Here is a 24,419-nt window from a genome sequence, read left to right on the forward strand (position 1 = left end):
ATTGTTATTAATTTTAAACAGAAAGTTGTTCTGTTCTGCCAAGGAGGGTTTTGGGAGAGCTAAAATTCACTTTTTTTTCCCCCTCAGAAATGTCAGAGTCCTTTTTCCTTTTCTTGCCAGGCTTGAGGGGGTGTGACCCCCTTTTCCTCTCTCATCTCAAATCTTTGGCAGGACAATTCTGTCCTCAGGCTCTCAACAGCCCTGGGAGGTGTAGGGGGCAGTCATTTTTTATACAGGTCAACATTTTATTGACCCAGTCTGTGGTTTGAGAAAATTTGAGAGTAAGGGGAGCAAGAGATCAAGTATTCAATCTCAGGTCACTCCCACAACTGCCAGGAAAAAAAAGAGACAGAAATAGTGACAGAGGCAAAAGAACAGAAAAAATAATGGAGGGGAGAAGAAAACAGTGGATTAAGCACTTTCTACAACTCATTTGGACATTATAACAACTCTGGGAGATAGATGCTACCGCCTATTGTTGGTTGCAGTTGGGGAAATTGAGGCAGAGATTAAATGACTTATCCAAGGTTACACAGCTAGTAACTATCTGAGATCAGACTTCAACTCAAGTTTTCTTGACTCTAAGCCCAACTCCAACCACTAGATGATTTTCCAAGATCATTCAGAACTATATCAGAGTCAGAATTTGGAATCAGGATCAACTTGACTACAAATCCGGTGCTTTTTTTAGTCTACTACATTGCTGGGGTTTGGAGAAAATGTGAGTTTTAGGAAATTTGTCTGTAAAAATCACTGATGGTTCTTTGCAAGACCTTTCACAAACTGGCTCTCCCAGGGCTCCACCAAGCTCTTTGCCTCCAAATCTTTGTTGGGGCTGTTCTCCCCAGCTCTGCAGATCAGAACCAAGACCCTTGCTCCTCCAGGAAGCCTTTCTTCCCTGACTGTTCCAGCCTATACTGTATTCCTCCATTCCTGACCTCTCAGAATCTTCTCAGCCAGCCTTGCACAAGTCAACACTTGATTCTCTCCAGACTAGGATTGTTCTCTCATTAAAAAAGGAATGGAACTTGCTAGCCTGGAGGAGCTCCAGAGATCATCAGGTCCACCTGCCCCTATTTTACAGATGGGGAAACCAAGGCCCAAGAAACTTAAATAATTTGCTCAAGGCCACCGAGAAGGGTAGGAGCAGAGCTGGATTAGAAGGCAGGTCTTTTGATTCTCTATCCAATTCCATGGATGTGAGTCACACGAAGTCTCACCAGACTGTGAGGTCTCTGAGGATGGGGACTCTGCCTATTCCCTTCAAAGGTCTACTTGGTGCCCTTCACAGACTTGGGACAAAGTGGAAGAACACTCACAGTAGATGGGGAATGGGGCTGTTTGGCTGACTGGCCTGAAGCCTGGACAGATCTCAGGAGCATGGACCTGCAAAGTGCCTGCTGAGGGCCTGGCCCATTGCATAAGCCTGGTACCCTGAGGCAATTGAAGGCTGTCTGGCAGGCCCCCATCACTCAACACTTCCCAGTCAGGGTGGGAGGGATGCAGCCAAGGGGGGGATTAATTAGGCCTTGTGCCTGTCTCCCTGCCTGGCTGCCTATTCCTGGGGTGGCTGGGGGAGACCTTCTGGGCCTCATTATGGAAGCAGATTTCCCCTTCTGGCTCTGCTCCCTGAAAGGAGAGATGATCAACCTTTGATTGTAGCCTCCAGCCTGCTGGGCTAGGCTCCCTGGTTTGTAGGGTTTTATAACCAACCAGAGAGATTTAACTCTTCTAGCATAGGGGTATGCCTGTGGAGGGGGTCCAAGCAGAGGCCCCAACTGGAGTTGGGTAGAACCACTGGAGAGCTGTGGGAAGAGGGCAAACCTTTGAGCTTCAGCTTCTGAGAAAGGTGAGGGTAATCCTTGAGTTGCCTCTATGTCAAAGCAGCTGTGAGGAAAGTACCTTGTCAATCCATCAATTGACAGTCATTAAGTATATACTAGGTGTCAGACATGTGTAAGCCCTGCCATACAAAGGAAAGCGAAAACATGGTCCCCAGCCTCAAGGAACTTCATATCTAATGGGAGAGATAGCTGGCAAAAGATGAGGCTCATGTGAGATAAATACAGGGAAAATGGAAGGTAAAACCTTACAGTGTCCTGGAAATGGGCATTTTTCTTTTTATTAATTCAGACCCTTGGGAGTTCCATTAAGAAGAGGAATAGAAAAAGAGCAAGATTTCTTTCAAAATTCTGAATAGCTGATACAGGGTAAGGAAGGGCAGGTCCATCCAGAGGAGGGATCTGTCTAAGCCAGAGAAGAGGGGTTGGTTATCTGATTCTCTTCCTGACTACATGAGGTTGGGTTGGAGGGGCATAAGGCATAGCTAGCTCCCTCCTCTGGTCAAGGGTCTCTATTCTCACTGGGGGAGGGGGTCCCAAAATCAACAGGGAGAGGAGACATCTTCATGGAGCAGTTTGTTGTTGTTCAGTCATTTTAGTCGTGACCAACTCTTTGTGACCCCCTTTTGAGGTCTTATTAGGTTCAAGAAAACCATATATGGGATTACAAATAGTCAGACCCAACTGATAAAATGATTTATCAACAAAACTGGAGTATTTTTCCATTTTTTTCCATTTCCATTTCCACTTCTTTCTCCAACTCATTTTACATATGAGGAAGCTAAGGCAAACAAGGTTAAGTGATATTCTCAGGGTCACACAGCTACTAAGTTGTGAGGTTGGATTTGAACTTCAGTCTTGCTGACTCTAGGTTGGGAGCTCTATCCACTGCAGCGCCACCTAGCAGGCCCTCATGGAGGAGTTAGAGGAGTAAACAACAGAATATTCATAGACCCAGCCTTGCAATATACCCAGGGTAGATGATCTCTAGAAAGAAAGATGTGTTCTCTTTATAATTTTTTTATTTTTTCAAAACAATGGGGTTAAGTGACTTGCCCAAGGTCACACAGGTAATCATTAAGTGTCTGAGGTCATATTTGAACTCAGGTCTTCCTGATTCTGGGGTTGATATACTGTGTCACCTAGTTGCCAAATATGTACTCTTGTAGCTCAGGGACCTGGTTTCTAGTCTTCACTCTGGAACTAAATTGATGTGTGACTTTGGGTAAGGCCTTTCTACTCTCTGGGTCTCAGTTTTTCCATCTATAAAATGAAGGAGTCAGACTCAGTGCTCTCTCAGATCCCTTCTAGCTTTTACAGCCTCTGTTCTTCAGGGTCCTGGCTCCTCTTAGTTCTCCCTCCACTGTCCCCAGGGACTCCTATTAGTATTCAGAGACAGAAAGAGGACCCCCCGTTCTTCCCCTCCCTTCTGTAAGAAAATCATAGCATAGAAAATCTCCCTTGGGGACAGGTTGGAGACTTGCCAGGGACTGCTTGCCAAGTTTTGCTTCTTACTCCCTTGGGGGGGAGGTGGGGAGAGGGAGGAGGCTCTTCCTTGGGTGTGGAGGAGGGGTGCAAGAGAGAGGTGGATGCCTTAGGTTACCCTCACCCCTACCCCAATCCCCCTCCAGAACTCGTACAGTGAAAAAAGGCTGTCAGAGCCTTTGGGCAGAGAGACCTGGCTGGAGATAGGGCTGGGGGGGGGGGTGCCAGCCTAGCCCCTGGCTCTCAGAACAGAGCAGAGCAGGAGGGCAGCTTCACCTCACCTACCTTCCCACTTCAAACATGAAGATACCCTGAGGAAGGAGGGGTCTTACCTTAGGTACTAGTAAAACTCAGGAATTTGGGGCCGACTGGGTGAGAGGGAACTGGGAGACCTGAGACTTTAGAATTGAAAGTCTTGGCACCCTTCTCCAGCTCTAATTAGTTAAGAGACCCTGGATAAGTTGCCTCCTGGAATCTTAGGATCTGGAGTTAGTCTTAGTCCTATATCCTCATTTTACAGAGGCTGAAACTGAGGCTCAAAGACAGAAAAGATCTTGTCCAAGATCACACAACTTGTAAATAGCTAAATAAGGATTGAAACCCAGGTCATCTGACCTTGGATCCAGGTCTCTTCCAATGTAGTGAACTGGTTTTAGCCTTCAGGTTTTAAAATGACCCAGTTGGATTAAAGAATCTCTAAAGTCATCTCTGACTCTGCCTATGATCCTAATGCAAATCTAGGAAGTCTTGAACTTGGACTTGGGTTCATTTTGAATCTGCCACTGAGTAGCTTTAAGACCTTGGAAAAGGCACTTGATCTTTCTAAGACTTGGTTTCCTCCTTATAAAACAGATGCTCTAATGTTTTATATTCCAAGGCCTTTCAGCTCTACCAGCCTGTATTCTAAGACCCCATTCTCAGCTTTGAGGCCCTGTGTTCTAAGTTCCACACCCCTGGTCCGGCTCTGACATTCTCTATTCTAGAAGCGCCCCGCCCCCCAGCATTGACATTCCATGTTCTAAGATCCTTTTCTCCTCAGTTCTCACATTCTATGATTTCACCTCAGGTCAGACACAAGGATGTGGAAGTCGAAAGCAAAGGGAGGAAGAGGGAAAAAGCAAGGAGCTGAGAAGTGAGTGGTAGTACAGGAGGAAGACATGGGGCTGTGACGGGGAGCTGGGACAGAAGGAGCCCACTAAAGTTCTTCCTCCACTTCACACCTGGCCTAGGCCAGTTCAGGTCCTGAGTCTGGCCAGCCTACATTCCTTTGGATGCTCAACCTAAATTCACAAGAAGCCTTTTAGGCCCCCTGTTCCCTAGTTCCCCTTCAGCCTAGATGAGAAGTTAGCTCTTTTTGGACTAGAGGGTGAGGCAGAGTTCAATGGGGTGCTGGGAGCCTTCTAATACTCCCCAATCCTAATTTTTACTGCTGTCATACAAACTACAATTGCATTAGGGGATCACGGGGATATGATCCTTGTCATCTGACCCCTGCCAAGGGGCAGAAAGATTTAATTTATTCCACTTATTTTCAGAGGGCAGAACTAGGAGCAATATCTGGGGTGAGGAGAGGGAGATAGGGGAAAAGTCCAGGGGGACAGATTTCAGTTTAATTTTAAGGGAAGCAAAGGAAAAACGTCTTCAGGATCAGAGCTATCTGACTAAAGAACTATCTCCTCTGGTAGTGAGCTCTCTACCATCACTTTTCAGAGGATTCCTCCAGCAGGTAAAGGTTGATGTATTATCTGAGGACCCTTTCAGCTCTGGATTGGGGGAGTCTACTTTTCCTCTCTTAATGAGTGAGTGAATTTTCAGGCCTTTCTTTATTGGTATCCCATTGTACTTCCTGAAGTGGGATTCTAGCCAGAGTCTGTGATCTGCTCTAAACTCTGGGGAGAACTCCACTCCTTCTTAACTAACATGGAGGAAATACAGACAAATAGACCTAATGAAGTCATCTGGTCTAACTTTGGGGAAGGGGCACCTTCAAGATGGAGGTTCCTTTCTTAAATCTCATTCAGAGGATTTAGAGTTGCAAGCAACCTTAGGGATGATCACATCTAATCTTCACATTTCACAGATTCGTTGACAAAATTTTGATTGAGATTGGGGAAACTGAGGTCTACCAACTTGGCACAACTCTTTAAGCAGAAGAGTTCTCCATTTATATTGTATAGATCTTGTATGCGTGTTTATGGAAGACAGCTTGAATGTATCTCTACTATTGAAATGTGATTTTTGTTGAGGGCAGGAATCTGGTGGGGGGAGTTTTGGGTTTTTTTAGTGAGGAAATCGGGATTAAGTAAATTATCCAATGTCATACAGCTAGTTAGTATCTGAAACTGTTTTTGAACTCAGACCTTCCTGGTTCCAGAACTGTTGCTCTTATCCACTTTGCCAGTAGCTTCTGCCTTCTTTCCCTTCCTTCTCTTTTTCTTTTTACTTTATCCCCCCCCCCCACACTTTTCTTTTAGATTTTTTGCAAGGCAATGGAATTAAGTGGCTTGCCCTTTAAAGCCACACAGCTAGGTAATTATTAAGTGTCTGAGGTTGGATTTGAACTCAGGTACTCCTGACTCCAGGGCCAGTGCTCTATCCATTACACCACCTAGCCTCCCCCCCCTTTTAAAAAACTTTCTTTGTATCCCAAGTGCTGAACCAAAATGGTTATTGAATGATCTGTGGCCATTCCAAAGGATGTATGATGAAAATTACTTTGAGTAGAGATAGAAGTATATTGTTTTTACTTTCTTAATGCTACTGGCTTTTTTTCTCACCACATGGCTAATATGGAAACATATTTTGCAAAACGTCATATGTACAACTAAATAGACATTGAAACCTGTATCATAGCATGGAACTAAAAACAAAAAAAAAATAAAATTGTATAAAAATAAATGGTTCTTGACTGATCACAGCACATTGCTTTTCCCTAGGAAGGGAGATCCTAGGAAGTCCCTGAGGGGCCCATTTTGATATGCCTGCCCAGAAAAGGCTTTTCAGTACTATCTTTAATTAACATTTACTTCCCTTTCTCTTTGGTTTCCCATGGGGGAACAACAGCTTGGCCTCCTCCTTAAGGAAACTCTCAGCTGGTGGGCTTTTCCCTAGGGTCCTCGAACATCTGTAGGGCCCCCAGATGTGCATGAGGATCAACTGGCTTCCAAATGAAGGGAGTAGCTGAGAGGCTGGAAGACATATGAGTCACCCTTCCACCATCACCACCTCTTCTCCAGGCAAAACAACCCGAGGGTTCTCTTCTACTTTCCTCCCAAGACCTTTAATCTTCCCTGTTCATCCTCTCTGGAGCCACTCCAACTCCTCAGAGTCCTTTCCAGAGCTCAGCGAGTGACCAAAAGACTATTAAGGACTGACTCATAGAGGACACGAGGGATAGCATTTCTTACTTCATCCAAGAATTATGTTGGCTTTGCCCCCAAGGGAACCACATCACTGACTCATAAACCACATGTGGTCAACTAGGACCCTAACTCTTGTTCTTTAGTAGTGATAACTGGCATTTATATGGCCCTTTAAAGTTGGCAAAGTACTTTTTATTATCTCATTATCTCATTTGTGCTTCACAACAACTTTGGGAGGTAGAAGTACGAAGCATTATTATTCCCATTTTACAGATGAAGAAACTGAGTCACAGGAGATCCAATGGTAGCAAGTGGCAGTGGCAGGATTTGAATCTTGATGCCAAGTCTAGCACTTCTGCTATACTGTAGTGCCACCTACTGTGCCTAGGCAGCCTTCTGGCATCTTGCTTTGGGATCCTTGGGTCCTTGGGCCCCTAAGTAGGACTCTTAAATCTCATCACTGAATTTCAGTCTGGTTTATAGAACCATTTCCCTAAATCAGCCAGGGGTCCATCTAAAGAGGCAAACACACACACACACACACACACACACACACACACACACACACACACGCACAATTTGGAATAGTTTATATATTAGATTACTAGGTTCCTTTCCTTCTCTCTCCCTCAGTTTCCTCTTCTTTTTAGTGGACCAAATAGCACTAGATAGAGTGCTGAATTTCCAGTCAAGAAGACCTGAGTTCAAATTTGGATGCAGTAGTGGATAAAGCACCGGCCCTGGAGTCAGGACTACCTGGGTTCAAATCCGGTCTCAGACACTTAATAATTACCTAACTGTGTGGCCTTGGGCCACACTTAACCCCATTTGCCTTGCAAAAACCTAAAAAAAAATTTAGATGTGGACAATGTACTATCTGTGTGACCCTGAGCAAGTCACTTAACCTCAGTTTCCTCAACTGCAAAATGGGGGTGACAATAGAATCTACCTCCCAGGATTGTTGTAAGGATCAAATGAGATAATAATTATAAAGTGCTCCGTATATTACCTGTCCCATAGTAAGTAAATGTTAGGAGTGCTGATAACGATGATGATAATGATGACGATGATGATAATTGATAATGATGACGATGATGATAACGATGACTTCCAAAGTGCTCCTTTTGCTCCAATATTCTATGAGTCATTGAGTATTGCTATTGCCTTCTAGAAACTGGGTATGGATCAGAAGAGCACACCTTGCTTTGAGTCTTTAATGCAGAAAGAGGAAGTTTAGCATTCAAGGCCCCCCTCGACTTGCCCTAACCAATCTATGGAGTCTCATCTCCCATTTTTCCCTTCCCTGGACTCTTCTCTCTGATTGAGAGTCCTCCAAAGAATATAAACTGACTCATACAGATCTGCCTCCTGGAAGTCCCTTCCACATCTTCTCCTTGATTCTTTGCCACTCCCATCCCAGGTCCTCTTAAGCCCCCAGATCAAGTATTAGCTTCTCTAAGATTCCTTGATTCTCCAGTCCTCAGGGACCCCTCCTGGGAACACCAAGAGTCCTGTCTATACCCTGCACCTGAAACTGAACATCACCCACCACACAATAATTAAACAATATTTTTATACATATCTCTTAATATTCAAGATTTTTTGCACCCTGACTCCCACTTACCTTCAAGGTCTCATTTAATAGCACTCCCTACGCATATTCTTCAGTACTGTCAAATTAGTCTACTAGCTTTTCTTTCAATTCCATCTTCTTTCTTCATATCCTTAAGTATTTCCCTGGCTCTGCACATCCTCCTCCTCCTCCTCCTCCTCCCCCCCTCCACATCCCAGAATCCTTAGCTTCCTTCAAAACACAACTGAGGTGCTACCTAGGACTTGGCATATAATAAATACTTAAGTGCTTTTTCTTTCAATCATTCATTAACTCACTCACTCACTCCTTCTTTCTCCTGATCCTCCCCATTATTAGGGGTTTTCACCCTAAAATTACTTTGTGTGCCTTAGTATTTACTTACAGGAATATGTTTCCCACTGGGTAGAATATAAGGTCTTTGAGGTTAGGGAATGCTTTTCATCTTATCTTTGTAGCTACAGAATCTACTGGGATGCTTAGCAATTTGATAAATGAGTATTAATTTAATCTCTTTTCCTGCCTCCATGGCATGTTGATCTGGAAGGAATATCTAAGATTAACCTCAGAGAGCCTTAGAGAGCACTTATGCTTGCTTGGAATACACTAGGTGTTTAATAAGTACTGATTGATTGCTGAATTGATTATCTAATTAAACCCCACCACTATCATAATTTTGTACAGGAGGAAACTGAGGTTCTGAAATATGAAAGATTTGACCAAAATGACACAACGGGAGTTAGTCACAAGGCCAGTACTCAGATTTAGGACTCTCTAAATTTCATTTGGGAGCCTGCCATTTGGTGTTCTCAGGGCTTCGGTGGTGAAAAGGAGCCAGGATTTAGAGTTAGGAGCCCTAGATTTGAATCAGAGGCATTTTCTAACTTGGGGATTGGAACAAATCCCTTCAGCACTAGAAACCTCATTTACACCCCCCCCACTTGAAAATTACACTGTCTCTGAGTTGTAATAAATTTAAATGTAGCATAGTTACATTTGAGAGCATAAGTGTAAATACAAGGCAGGTCTAAGCCTGGAGGGCTAGGTGCTAACAAGGTTTAGAACTGTGTCTCCCTTTACTTGTTTTGGTTTGGGTTTGGTTTTTATGCCTCCCTTCCTCCCTTTCATTTTCATGGGAGACCTAAAGGATATTAGAAAGTTGAAAACAAAATAAAAGTAAGGGGATTCAAAATTTTACACTCATTGGCTGGTTTATCAAAAGTCAATCCTTAAAAGTGATCTCAAAAGGGTATTTGGATTGGCAAAAATCTGGTGGTTAAAGATTTTCTAATTCTAAATTAGCTAAAGGTTTGGAACAAAGACATTGTTCCTATTGAGTAAGAAGAAGTAGGTTCAGAGTTAGGTTAATCCTTTGGTAATCCAAAAACCTTAGAGGTGAACACTTTTCTTCTGGAGAGAGAGTTAAGCCTTCTAGGGACTGACATATTTCTTGCCTTTTGGAAGAAATGTAACTGAAGGGCTTTCCTTAGTCTGCTGACTGAGTATGTGGGCAGCTAGATGGCAGAGTGGGTAGATGCTAATCCTGAAGTCAGAAGGGCCCCAGTTCAAATCCAGACTCAGGTATTTACTCTGTGATCTTGGACAAGTCACTTAACCCTGATTGCCTTGAATCCAGTGTCCTGATTCACATCTGGCTACTGGACCCAAATGACTCTGGAGGAAAAAGTGAGGCTATGATTTAGCACAGCACCCTTCATTCAAATCCAAATTCACATGCATGTAGTGGCATCACCTCTCTAATGTCATGGCCTTCTTCAAATATAACAAATATCAAGAATCATCAAGCCTGGATCTGCAAAAAGCCTGTGTCTCTCATCAAAAGAGGGGACAAGGATTCAAGTTGAAGCCCAGAATCTGATAGCAGAAAGAAATTCCACAATCCTATACTCAAGCATGAGATCATTTACTGTCAGTGTGACCCTGGGCAAGTCATTGAACATTTGTTTGCTTCATTTTTCTCAACTGCAAAATGAGGATAATAGCACAACATAAGGTGTAATGACGATTAAATGCGATAATATTTTGAAAGCACTTTGCATGTTATAGATGATAGTCAGATGCTTATTTCTTTCCCTTCTCTTTCTAAACCCCTCTTAGAGAAACCAAGTCCAGTAGGACCTTTTCAGACATTAATAAAAAACCACTGGCAACATTCAAGGCATGAGTTTTCTCTCCATATAAGTATCCTGCTCACCTGTATTTCATATTGGTATATCCTGCTCATGAAAGTTCATTATAGTTATGATCTTCTGCATTTGCTCCTTTGATATGTTGAGTTTTTCTTTGTATACTATGTATACTGGTGGGAGAATGTCTCTGGTTTATGGGTGAAAATTTTCTATTGCTACTTTTCTAACTATGCTATTTTCTTAAAAGTCTTGCTTTGAGCTGATTGTGTCCCCTGGCTGACTAGCAAAAGCAAACACTTGGTGGGGGCTCCTGAACAATGATTGTTTTTGAGTGGATGCAGACCCATGGAGTACCTTGCACCTGGGTTTAGCTTTTAGAAGGGCCCCATGCAGGGGGGAGTGTACCCTCAGGTAGAAATGAAGCATGTTGTGACATTGTGACTGATCTCCGAGTTACTCAATATCGAATGCCAGTGGAGCAGGGTGAGGTTAGCAGAACCCTTATTTTACATGTGATGAAAACTGAGGCTCCCGAAGCAATTTGCTTTAGGTCACACAGCAAAGTGGTGGTAATGCTGAGACTGAAACCCAAGTTTTAGTTCCCAGGTTAAAGTGCTTGCACAGAGACTTTGCAAATTTGAAAACACTATACATATATAAAATAAAGTTATTATATATATATATATATATAAATATATAAATATATATACATATATATATAGTATATATATATGTATATATATCTATATATACTATATATATATATATATATAGTTATTCTGAAGCTAGAATGGCAGGGCCTGGATGGAAAGAATTTTGATCTGCAGTTCCAAGACCTAGGCTCAAACCCTGGCTTTGCAGTTTGCTACATCTCTAGAATTGAGGGGGCTAGACTAGAGGGCTCCTGAGGTTACCTAGTTCTAGTTCCAAATCCTTAAAGACCCCCCTTAGGTTTTCCTGACTCCCAGACCAGTGAATTTCCCATCACATTCCCGTCTCACATACTTCCCCTTCACACACCATCTCATCTTGCTGTGAGCCATGTCCTGTTCTCATTCTCCATCATAGCTGTAACTAGGAAGGCTTTATCCTAGAAGCACTGACAAATTAAAGAGACCAGCATCTTTCTCATGGAGTTTCCAAGCTTCCAAGATGAATAACTTTGAGTCCTCTTTCAGTCTGTGCCTCATAATAAGACCTAGCTCCTTTACCTAGACCTATCTCATAGTTCATAGTTGTACCCAGATCCTGGGCCCCCCCTTCCCCCCTGGGTGTAATGATGGGTTACGTGGCAACGATCTACCCTCTCCTGATACAATGGCAGTTACGGTTGGACCGCCTGCTACTGTAGTGGCCACCCCCTGAATGTTGGATCATACCCTGCCTCTCCACCAATGGTTTTTACCTGAGAGAGTGGAGAGGGGTTCCTAGTTATCCTTTTTCCTCATTCCTGATTTTAAGCTTCCAAGGTCAGGCTTCTACAGCTTGCCCTTCCTCCTCCCACCCTCAGCCCAAGCAGAACTCTTCCCATTGGAAGCCCCTGGAAAATGTTTACTAAATGTAACCCAGGTGAGTTCCTCCCTTCACCACCTCTCCCCGCTCCCACTCTCTTCCTCTCAAGAAAGGCCAGGAAGGTATTTTTTTCTATTTATTATAAACAGCGTTTTTCATGTAAACAATCCAGTCATTTACAAAAAAATAAATATTTGGAATGATCATATGCTGTAACAAATAATTTATATACAATCAGAGGGAGATAAGGCACATTTTACTTCATGCCAGTCTTTGGTTTAGTTTAAGGGAAAGGTAACAGTGCCTTGGAGGCTGAAACAGGGATAGAGTTGTGCAAAGGTGCCAAACAGGGAGATGGATAGATGATTGGATGATAAACTGGAGCCTGGACAAGCAAGGCCTCCTGGTTCTGGTGGAGGAGTGACTTTAGAACTCAGGATTTCTCATTACCAGCCTCCCTTGAATTTTTAAATGAAGACATAGATGGAGTGGATGAAATTTGGGTTCCATTCCTTTAAAGGGATTCTCAGGACAGCTCTGGGTTTCCCGTTCAGTCTGTGCTGAGACCAGCTGCCCCTGTCACTGCTGCTGATGAGCATCAAACATGTTCTGAGAATCTATGATGTGATGTTCTCTCTCTCTCTCTCTCTCAATAAAGCTGAGCCTAGATCCATCATTCAAGATAGAAGCAAGGTCTGGTTAGATCGGAGATGGCAGTACACTCCTGGGGGTCACAGTCTCATACCCAGGTCTATGTCTCCCACAGTACAGTCTAGCACAGAGGGATGTAGACACAGTAGGGCCTCAGTAGGATAGAAGATCTGGGCCTGAAAGGGATTTTAGAGGTTTTTCTGGTCCAAAACTGCCCCCTCCTCCCTTGATTATCAGAAGAAGAAATAGGAGGACAAGGAGAGAATATGATTGGTCCAAAAATCACGTAGTTAGTAAGTAGCAGAGTCAGAATTTGAACCCAGGATCTTCTGATTCTACATTAGCACTTTTCCCACTGTATCACATGATCCCCTGAAGGAATGGAAGAAGGAACACGGAGCAGAAAAGTATCTTGGTTGATGAGCAACACTGAAAGAAGAGCAAGAAGGAGAAATAACACTCCAGGGTAGGCCTTCCTGCTGCAGGCTGGGGTGGACTGTCATTGTGATTCCAGACCAAACTGTCCAAGTGCACCCCATAAGTTGGCACAATCCACATGGACCCTTCTAAGAGTTGCCCAGGATGAGTGAGATACTACAGAAGAATGAGACCTTGCTAGTCCCAGCAGCAGCATCATGTTGAAGGTGGGGAGCCAGGATGTCCAGTGTCCGGCACTGGCTCCACCCTCTATATCTGGCTCCATTCTCTCACACGTCCACACGTTGCTTCTCCAACTTCCTTCCTATGTGCATCTAACTGGACCAGGAGCTTGGAAGCCTTTGGGAGCCTGGGGTTCTTCAGGCCAATGCTACTCTCTTTTTTATCGTTTCCTCCTCTGAGACAGCAGATTGAGTCTGTAGCCTCCAGGGGCCCTGTGCTGCCATTGAATAAAGTGGGTCCGGGTTTTGGCGATGTCCCTGTGAATAGAAAAGAGCTGGTTTAGAAATTTGTGCACCCAAGTCTTGGAAACAGTACAACCAGAACATCATAAACTGAACTCTGGGAAAAGGCCCAGTCTGGAAGGCGAGTGAGGTCTGAACCCTTTCTTCTCAAGATGTTTGTAGTGACCCAAGGCCATATGACTGTGTCACAACTGGACTTCAAGGGTTGAATTGGGATCTGGATGTTTCCTAACTATGGGAACATGAACTGGGATTTGAAGTGGGGCCCAGATGTTTCCTATGAGACCATGAATTGGGATTTGAGGTATGCTTTCTCTCTATTAACATCATCATGAAGGTATGATAAGAGGAATAAACAAAGATAATATTAGACTGAGAGCCTTGAATGTCAAACTTTGAAATTTGGACTTAAATTTCTTGAAGACAGAGACTATTACTTTTCTTTTTTTTAATCCCTTGTGCCCAGATGTTTTCCTTTTTGGACCGGATGCATCATTTCATAGGTGTAGGGATCCCTGAAATGAGGAAGCCTTCTCTATCAATACAGATACAGTCATTAATCTGCAGTTCAGAGTCCTAAAGAGTTGTCTGGGGACACTGAGCAGTTAAGTGAGCTGTTCAAAGTCACAGAGCCAGTACTTATCAGAGATGGAGCCAAACCCTGCTCTGTTAAACTTCAAGGCCAGTTCTGGATCCAATACATCACATCTGTCTTTATACCCAATTCATATTAGGTAATTCCAATCAGTAAATGTTTGTTAAGCTCCTTACTATTCGCCAGAAAATGGACTAAGCAATGGGAATACAGAAAAAGCCAAAAGACAGTCCCTGCCCTTGAGAAGCTTAAATAGATGTTTGTTAAATTCAATTGGATTTTCCCATGGATGATAGGAACCCTGAATCTGGGAGAGCCAAGAAAAATAATAAGTCATTGAATATAGTCACAGAATCTCAGAAGTCAACTAGTCTGATCTGAAAGCAAATCCAACTCTCCAACATTCCCAACAAGTGATCAACCAAACACAGTTTGATTTTCTCCAGAAATGGGGAGCTCACCATCTCCTGAGCCAGTTCAAACTGTTAGGATCCACCTAGTTTCTGTCTCTCTGATATTTCATTTTAATGAAAAAACATTTGTTGTTCCTACTATAAAATGTTAAGAATTATGAAGGTGCTTGGGATACAAAGGTAAAATTGGGCAATGCTGCCCTCAGGGAACTTTCATGTTATCTGGGGAATCCTATAACCTGTATACTAAAATGTGAATATTTTATCTATCTAACTACACATGCATATAGCCTTATTTATCAAATGTTCTAGATGCATATATGTATATATACTACATACACACATCACACATGCCATATATGGATATATGCATATTATACATGTATGCGATTTTATGGCATATGGGGGGAATAGTCAAAAAAAGGTTGATGGAAAAACCATAGTTAAAAGGGAGACTTCCCATTATTGCTCCCAGCTCTTCCCTCTGGGCCTTAGCAGAACAAATCTTATCTACTTTTCCTGGTAGCTATGAGGCTTAGTGGATAATGCACTAGACCTGGGTTCAGGAAGATGTGAGTTGAGATCCAGCCTCAGAAGTTTAAATAACTGGGTGGCCTGTGGTAAATCACTTAATTGCTCTGTGCCTTAGTTTGCCCATCTGTGAAATGGGGATGATAGTAATCCTTCCCTTCCAGGGTTGTTGTGAGGATAAAATAAGAGAATATTTGTATAGTACTTCGCAGACCTTAAAGTGCTATGTATTCTTCCATATAAGAGCTCTTCTAAATTCAACGCATCTCTCCTCCTTCATCCAATTCCATTATGAGCTAATCTCTGACTCTGCTTTGTCTGGACACCCAGAGGCGCTTCGGTGACCCTTCCAAAACTCAGCATAGACTGTTCATAGGGCTGAAGATGTTTCAAACAGAACTGAACCAAGCAGAGGCCATCACAACTCACCTTAGTGCTCTGAGGAGTCGACTGCCTGCATCTGCCCTCATGTCCTGAAGAGGAGGGGTAGCTGATGACCCACTGTGGGAGGTCATCTTTGGCTTAGCCAGGTACCTGAGGGAAAGAATGTCTATGAGACTGGTAGGTTCTATGGGAGGCTGATATCAGACCTGGTTCATCAGGGTAATCATTAGGGGCTGCTCTGGCCCTGAGCAGATCAAGAGATCGGGAATTCCAACCTCAGCACATGGGAAGCCTTCCCTGCACCTGAGAACCCTCAAAAGTATCTGTGTATTCACTGAGAAGTGGGGATTGGTGTGCAGGAGGGAGAAGGAATAACATTAACAGGAATTGGGAATCTATTTTCTGCTTCTAAAAAAAAGAAGGTTCTTTCTTATCCTCCCCATAAACTGCCTACAAAGGCTGCTTCCAGCATGGGCTGCCTCTCCACCAACAGATCAGTTAGTTTATTCTCTCTAGGAGAGAGAGTAGCAAGTTTGGAATTGGCAGAAATGAGTTCAAATCCCATTTCTATCATTTACTCTCAGCATTTCACTTAACTTCTCTGGGCTTTGAGTTCCTTTTCTATAAAATGGGTGGGCTGGACTAGCTGGCCCCTGAGATCCCTTTCTGCTCTAAATCTTCAGTTCTGAAACATTGTAATGGTCAGAATGGAAGCTGGGACCTTTCAGGTGTTCAGAGTAGTGGGGGGGGGGTCTGCTCCTCCATCAGTCCTTAATAGGTAACTTGCTATATGGGTTGGTGCTTTTTAAATGTGCATTGACTTGACTTTTTCGTGTTTTACAATGGGGAAATTGAGGCTCAGAGTTCAGTGAGGAGCATAAAGCTTCAGAAGAGCTCATGACAAAGGTTGGGGCCAGAATGCTGGAAGGCCTCCTGACCCCTGACCCTGACTCTATGAAAGTACACTGATGCCCCAAGCTCCTTGTTCTTCAGCCCTTCATCCCTTTAACTGGAGGATTTCCTGGAGGAGGCAGAGAAAGGCTGTTCTGAGGTCCCATGGACCTCCATGACTATACCTCTCATTCATTTGAGGACTAGAGGCTTTTTCTGGCCTTCACGCACAGTGGAGATTGTGCTAGAATTAGAATCAAGAAGTCGAGTTCAAATTCTCAGACAGGCCAAGCTTAACCCAGTCAACCTCTTCAGTCTCAGTTTCCTCATCACTAAATTGAGGGCAGTGATGGCAACTATCTCCTAGGGCTGCTGTGAGCATCAATTGAGAATATTTGTTAAGGGCTTTGTAAAATGAAAGCATTATATAAAAGCTACAACGATACCAACAGCGATAATAATAATGATGATAGTTAACATTTAAATAGAACCTGCTGTGGAGCAGGCCCTATGCGGAGTACTTTACAATTTTTGTTTAATTTGATCCTTGCAACAACCCAGGTGGATAGATGCTTTTATCCCCATTTTACAGTTAAAGAAACTGAGGCACACAGAGGTTAAGGGATTTTCGTAGGAGTCACAGATCCAGTAAATGTCTAAGACTGGATTGGAATCCGGTCCTCTAGTCATTGGATCACCTCATTGTCATTATTTTTTGTCATTGTTGCTATTAATTATTGTTATTATCACTGAAAGTTATCATCATTATTATTATCATCCTCTTTCTTCCAATATGTTTATGAGACAGACTAAGAAGGACCCATTAACATCATTTGACAGAAAAGGGACCTGATATTCAGAGAGGTTAGGTGATTTGTCCAAGGTTACACAGATAAGTGGAGGAGCTCTGATGAGAAGCCAGGCCTCCTGATTCCTATTACTCTTGCCACTGAGCCACAGGTTACCTATCAGACATGTTAGGAAATATTGACATGCTCTCCTTAACTCCATTCTCCCCAATTTCCGCCTGTAGCAGGCCAGGAAATCAGTGCTGAGGAAGCTAGGTGGGAGTGGGGAGAGTGATGGCCTGACCTTTGCAAAGGCTACCACTCTACCTGGGATCCCTATTTCCTGAATAGGGTATAAGCAAAAATCCTGCAGTCTCTAGGAAGCAAGCCTGGAGAGGATAAGATAACTTCTGGCTACCAAATACAGATTATACTTTCATGTTCAAAAGATGGCTTCTGCATTCTGGGGGAGGCCCCTTTCTTGGCCCCCAACTTTGGGGCCCAGGAGCCAGTCTCCATTCTCTAGATCCCCACCTGCAGCAGGCCCTCACCTTGGCTGGGGAAGGTGACAGAAGGTGGCACAGGTGTGGTCTCTGGAGCTGGCACACTCACACCTGCTCAGGGATCTGCGGCGACGGCGCCTTGGCGGGTTTCCCAGGCCGTAAGGAGTGGTCTGTCTGTTAGCATGGGGAGAAGGGGAGAGGAAAAGAGGACAAGAGGGAGGGAGAGAGAAAGACAGGAAGAATTCATTAATTCAGTGTTCTGTGGTTTCTCCCAGTGCAGTGAAGGGAATTGAAGAAGCCTCCAGCTTGAAATAAGGAGGTAAAGAGGACATGGATACATGGCAAGCTCAGCAAAGCACTCTCTAACATGTGCTCCACCCAGCTCAGGCTTCCTTTTCCCAGGGCCCCAGGGAAACAGAGAGAGCTTAAAGGTATTGGAGGAAAGGCCTGGGCTGAGAGTAAGGAGTTGCAGTTTCAGATCCTACATTGGGTACTTATGACCTGAGAATCATAGAGTCCTAAAAGGAGAACAGATACTATCAAGTCAAACCTCATTTTGCAGATGAGGAAACTGAGACCCAAGGAGTGTGAATGATTTGCCCAAAGTCACATAGATGACAGTTAAATTCATGGTGGTGGGAGCTGAACTCACTTCATGCTCCCTAGACTTAGTTTCCTAATTTGAAACATGAGAGGATTAGACTAGCTAACCTTTGAGGTTCTTTCCAGCTCTACTTTCCAATTAGATAGATCAGTGGACCTGGCACCTTTGGGCTTTCAGCTACTGACTTTGTTCCCTGTTCTCAGTGAGACCATGGATGAGCCACATGACTCACCTGGGCCTCAGTGTTCTCATTATAGACAAGCAGGGGAGATTCTCGGTTTAGAACTGGAAAGAACCTTAGAGGTTCTTCTCATCCAACCCCCTCATTTTACAAATGAAGAAACTGAGTCTCAGAGAGTCTCAGTAGCTTGCCTAAGGCATCAGGTAGGAAATATCAGAGATGGATTGGAACCCAGGTCTATTTGTAGGAGTGCTGCCAACTCTGAGACCCAAGCATTCTATGAACTCCAGAGGGAGCCAGGTTTGGCCCTGGTTCCTGCCTCAGGCTGGATCCAAGGGAATTCTCCAGCTCCTGGGTGGCCACCTTCCCCAGAGGGCTCAGGGCAGGGGGCAGGGACTGCTTGCCAGGTTGGGCCTTCTATTCATTCAGGACTCCTGGGGAACTTTAGCATCTGGTGGATGGGGAGTTGGTGGGGAGGGAAGGGAGGTGCAGTCATTACTTGAAGGATCACTGATCAATCAAGCATTGATCCATTCTATTAACAGTGATGGAGAAGCCCCAGACCAACGTGTTGCACAGAAGGGAGAATCGACGATTCAGCACCTCTCCCAAACCCACCTCCAGGGGTGGGCAGCCTGGCTCTGGTTCAGGGCTCTGCCTTCTCTTGACTGCCGGAAAGACAGCAGCCAAGTTCCCTGCCCAGTTGCTCTCTCAGCTCTCACTCTGGCAAGGAGGGAATTCCTGGCAACCCAGGTGAGCCCACACCCAGGGTGCTGGGCCTCTGTTTGGTCTGCTAGGGCAGAGACAACAACAGAGTCACGTGGGTCGGCAAGGTCGCCCAGGCTGGGCTGGCAGGGAGTTAGAGGTGGGTGGAGAATGGGGCAGTGAGTTGGGCTGGCTTTCTCACAGTGAAGTCCAGGCCAATCTGTGCTGGGAGGTGTGTGTGTGTGTGTGTGTGTGTGTGTGTGTGTTGTGTTGATGTGTATGTGTATGAGTGTGTGTGAATGTGTTTATGTTTATGAGTGTGTTTGAATGTGTATGTGTTTGTGGTCTGTGTGTATGAATGTGTGTGTGTGTGTGTCTGTGGTGAGTGCAAATGTGTTTATGTGTGTGAATGTCTGTGTCTGTGTGTCCGTGATATGTGTGAATGTGTGCATGTCTGTGGTGTTTGTGTGTGAATGTGTGTGTGAGAATTTAATGGCCCATGGGACAGGACAAGACCACAGCAGGGTTCAAGAGTAGGGGGAGGGTACCTCTTCCCTTATAACCCAGTGACCCAAAGAAACTGGTCCGGCACTTTGTAGCCACAAACCTGGCATCTGAAGCAGTCTGAGTCACTTAGATAGCAAGCAGGAACTGGCAAGGCCACCTTCCAGGAGGAAAGGAGTTTTGACCGAGATTAAACATACATCTATATGAAAGCTAACAGCTTCCTTCTTCTTGATCAGATGGCAAAGGCTGCCGTTTGCAAATATGAAGAAAGCCTCTTAGAAGCCACTTCTGTGACCTCATCTTGTTTATTTAGATAGCATTGTGGAGAGAACACTGAGGTGAAGTCAGGAAGACTGGAGTTCAAATCCATCCTCAGATACTTTACTAGCTGTGTGATCCCGGGAAAATCACTTCACTGCTTCAGTTTCCTCAAGTGTAAAAATGAGGGTAATAAGAGCAACTGGATTGCAGGATTATTGTGAGGATCAGATGATTTCAAAATGCTACATAAATAGGTATGTGTGCTAGGCATTATTATTAAAATAATTGTATTCATTATTGAATTCATTATTATTAACTATGATTATTTTATAGGTCAATCTATATGTATTAATATAATTATTTGTATTCATTATTATTAACCAAGAATATTATTTATAGATAGTAAACTGACTCAGGGTAAGGAACTGACTTGCTCAAGGTCAAAACTCAAGCAAGTAGCAGATCTACATCTCAGGTCTTTGAACTCTTGCCTCAGTGGGATAAAATGGGGGAAAAAAAGCCCTGAACTTGGAGACAAGAGACCCGAGTTTGAATCCCAGCTCTGACATTTAAGATCAAAGCAGCAAGGCTGTAGAGCTAGAAGGCAATTTAGAGGTCATTTAGTCTAATCTTTTCATTTTACAGATGGGGAAACTGAGGCTTAGAGTAGTTAAGTGGTTTATCTAAGGTCACACAGGGAGTAAGTAGCAAAATTAGCATTAAAATCCAGTTCCTTAGACTGCATATCCAAGACCTGAGTCTCTCTGAGCCTCAGTTTTCCCATAGAGTAGAGAATGATAATCCGCATAGCATCTAACTCACAGGAGTACGGTGAAAAAAATACCATTGCAATGAGAGCTGAGATTATTATTAGTATTTTCCAGGGTCTTGGATTTCAGAACTTTGTGCCTTTTTTTCCTTTAATAAAATCCCCCAGGCAGCCAAGGCTGAGGAAGCCCCAATCTGAAGGACTCTCTCTAGTCTCTTCATTCATAGACCCTCACACAGGTTAAGAAAGCATCTAGCCAAAATTTCCTAGCTTGATCTGGGCATCCACTTACCCTGGAGTGTTCACCCAGATGATGTCCAAGTGGCAAAAGTAGACACATTCCTTGTCCAGCCAGCTGTTACAGGAACATCTCTTGATGCGCAAGTGGCTGCTTTGGACTACCGCAGCAGGTGCGGCAGGTGCAGATCCTGGAGGCAGATGGCCCTTTCCTACACAGGCAAACCAAAGATAGGAGAAAAACAATGTGTCTATTGTGCCATAAAGTTTGCAAAGTACTTTTCTCATAGCGACCCTCTGGACTAGGGAATGAGAATGCTGTTCCTCCCATTTTACAAAAGAGGAAACTGAGATTAGGTAAGGACAATGCCTTGCCCACTGTTCTTTGAGGAGCTAATGACCTGTGCTCTTGGTCCTGCACTGTTTCTACCCTACCCAGGCTGCCTTTCCAGGAGAAATGGGTCAGGTGTGGTGGCTCCTCCCTTTGCCAACTCTGGAATGTAAACGGGGCTGGAGCCTCCCTGCAGAGGATTAGGGCCATCCCGGCCTGCCTGGCAGGTCTTATTGTAGCAGCCAGCAATGTGCTGGCTCTGGCAGGGCTATAAAGGCCCTCCCTTGCATAATCTAGGAAGTTAGAAAGTTCATGCCTCAGCCCCAAATATTAAGTGGAAGGGGAAAAACACCCAGGCAATAACTGAGACCAGGAAATAGGCAATAGGCAACAAAAGATCCCCAGAAAGAAGGCAGCTGATGCATGAGGGTCCAGGCAGGAGGGGGGTGGAAGACTGCTGACCTGTGGTCATTCATACATTCACACAGCATTCAGAAGAACCTTTGGCCAGGATCAGGGACTAGTCTATTTTATGTAACTGAGGGACTCTGCTAGTATTCCAGCTTCTTCGCAGGGCTACATTCTCCCCCTCCTCAACCCCCAGTTCTGGCCACAAGGGTGCAAGAGACACCAGATTCCTGGGACCTGGGGCTAGATGATCCCTATTTCCCCAGTCATTGAAGTGGTAGCTTGCTAAGGTCCCAAGGGAGTGTCTGTAAGTAGAAGACTAGTTTGCATCCCCATGAGATTAACTTGTGAAAGGAGATAGAAACATTGGCATTACTGAAAATGCAAGGGGCAACCAGGACTGGTGGGAATGGGGGAGAAATTGCAAGCAAGAGAGTGGGGGGAGACAGATGCTGAGAAAATTGGAGCACAAATGGCTGGTCAGTGGGCCAGGGATGAGGACAGACCTCAGACACAAAGGGAGAGCCAAGTGAGTACAGACAGACAGAGACACACAGGCAACCAGAGACAGCTACCCACAGAGAAAGAAGAATATGGACAGATGCAGAGATTCGAAGACAGGCAGAAAGGCAGCCAGAAACAGATGCAGACACACTGAGAGACAGGCAAAGAGACACACATAGACAGATGCACAGACAGGCAGATAGAGCCAGATAGAGATAGACACAGATGCAGAGACACAGAGAGACAGGTAAAGAGACACACATAGACAGATGAGCAGACAGGCAGAGAGAGCAAGACACAGAAACAGATGCAGACACATGGAGAGAAAGGCAAAGAGATACAGAGACAGATGCACATAGAGACAGAGACAGAGATAAATGCAGATGCAGAGACATGGAGGGAGAGACAGGCAAAGAGATGCACAGAGAGATGCACAGATGGGCAGAGAGCGAGATAGACACAGAGAGGCAAAGAAACACACAGTTATGCACAGACAGGCAGAAAAAGTGAGACAGAGACAGATGCAGAGACACGGAGAGAAAGGTAAAGAGACAGATGCACAGATAAGCATAGAGAGTGAGGTACAGAGACAGAGACATGCAGGAATAAATATGAACTAAGACATGCACAGATAGTGACAGACACAGATGTACTGACAGTGGCAACAGCACAGGTAGGAGACAGAGAGAGAGAGAGACAGAGACAGACAGAGAGAGAGGCAGACAGGCAGAGACAGGTAGAGACAGCGAGAAGCAGAGACACAGCAAGAGAGAGAGAGAGACTGAGACAGAGACAGGCAGAGACGGAGAGAGAGAGGCAGAGAGAGAGACAGAGACAGACAGAGAGAGAGGCAGACAGGCAGAGACAGGTAGAGAGACAGAGAGAGGCATAGGGAGAGAGAGAGAGAGAGAGAGGGACAGAAAGAAAGACAGGCAGAGACATTCAGACAGAGAGACAGAGGCATAGAGACAGAAAGAGACAGAATCAGAGACAGGCACACAGACATACACAGAGATGGCGAGACAGCGCGTGTGTCCTGGAGACCGGCCCAGACGCGGGCAGAGGGGCTCGGGGCGCAGCAGGGGCTCGGGAGCCCCCCTCCGGGTCTCACCTTCGTGCAGGAGCAAGAGGAGGAGCGCCAGGGCGCCCCAGCAGGCTGCGGGGGTGAGCATGGCGAGCCCAGCGGGAGCTGCGGCGGCTGCAGACTGGCTCGGAGGCTGCGGGCTGGGCCGGCGGCTGCCACCTGTCCCTCTCGGAGCCCGGAGCCCTCTGTGAGCGCCCAGGCTGCACTCTCGCTCTCTTATAGCCGCGCGTGCTGGCAGAGAGTCCCGCCCCTGCCGTGGGCTGGGGCTCGCCCTGCAAACCTGGCTCTCGAGCCAGTCCGGGCAGCCCCCCCTTCCCCTCCCACCGGGCTCATTCCAGCGCCACAGCTCACCCAGCCCGCGCCGCCTCCCCTCCCTCCCCTCCCCTCCTTCCCTTCTCCTTCCCTAGGTTCCCTGGCTCGCCCTGGGCCCCAGCAGCTCAGCACCTCCTCCCTGTGCACCCAGGTTCTCCCACCTATCTGTCCACACTTCAGCAGGAGGCCCCGGGCTGGGGGTATGGAGGCAGCCAGCCTGTTCGGAACAGCCCATGGGACTCCCCAAAAGGAGCTCTATGGAGACACACTTGGGACTCAGTTGCTTCCCCTGTCAAATGCTGAGATTGAATGAAATGATCCCTAAAAACCCTTGCAGATTTTCCTTTCTGTGTTGTCTGTTCTAAGATGTCTGCAGCTTCTAATATTTGACTTTCGAAATTCTAAGGTTCCTTCTATGTCTAACAGAAGGCAGTCTATGTTCTAAGGCACGGGGTTCCAGATCCTGGAAGAGAATTAAGGGAGAAATTCTTATTTTCCCTAACCTTTGGCTTTGTAATTCTGTGTGAGTGTGTGTTTCTGTGTGTGTGTGTGTGTGTGTGTGTGTGTGTGTGTGTGTGTGTCTGTGTGTGTGTGTGTGTGTGTGTGTGTGTGTGTTTAGAAGGGGTCCATAGGCTTCACCAGACTGCCAAAAGGAGTCAGATGCCACCCACAAGATTTAAGAATCCTTGACTTTAGGGGTCTCTTCCAACTCTGACTTTCTTTGTTCTTTGTCCTAAGGGCCCTCCTAGCTCAGACACATCCCCTAATCCTGTGATTCTGAGATGGAGAGGGTGAGAAAAACGCATGGGGGGGGGGGGAACCTCCTCTCTGATGATGCAGGAACAGAGCTCCAGGAAGGATCTATAAAGTAAACACTTCTTTAAAAGTGTCCCTCAGGAAGTTAAAACATTCACTAG

At 45.1% G+C, this 24,419-nt stretch overlaps 1 protein-coding gene across 1 annotated transcript; it reads right to left on the reverse strand.

Moving 5' to 3' along the window:
* Positions 1-12,116: 12,116 nt before the first annotated feature.
* Positions 12,117-23,518, reverse strand: EDN2 (endothelin 2). The gene is given in 6 exon segments (XM_074191303.1): positions 12,117-13,490; positions 13,492-13,509; positions 15,463-15,567; positions 17,648-17,773; positions 20,919-21,075; positions 23,218-23,518. Coding segments are annotated over 6 exon segments (678 nt in total). The 5' UTR covers positions 23,279-23,518; the 3' UTR covers positions 12,117-13,279.
* Between the last annotated feature and the right edge of the window lie 901 nt (positions 23,519-24,419).

Source organism: Macrotis lagotis, chromosome 1, assembly GCF_037893015.1.
Source record: "Macrotis lagotis isolate mMagLag1 chromosome 1, bilby.v1.9.chrom.fasta, whole genome shotgun sequence".
Taxonomy (NCBI): Eukaryota; Metazoa; Chordata; class Mammalia; order Peramelemorphia; family Peramelidae; genus Macrotis; species Macrotis lagotis.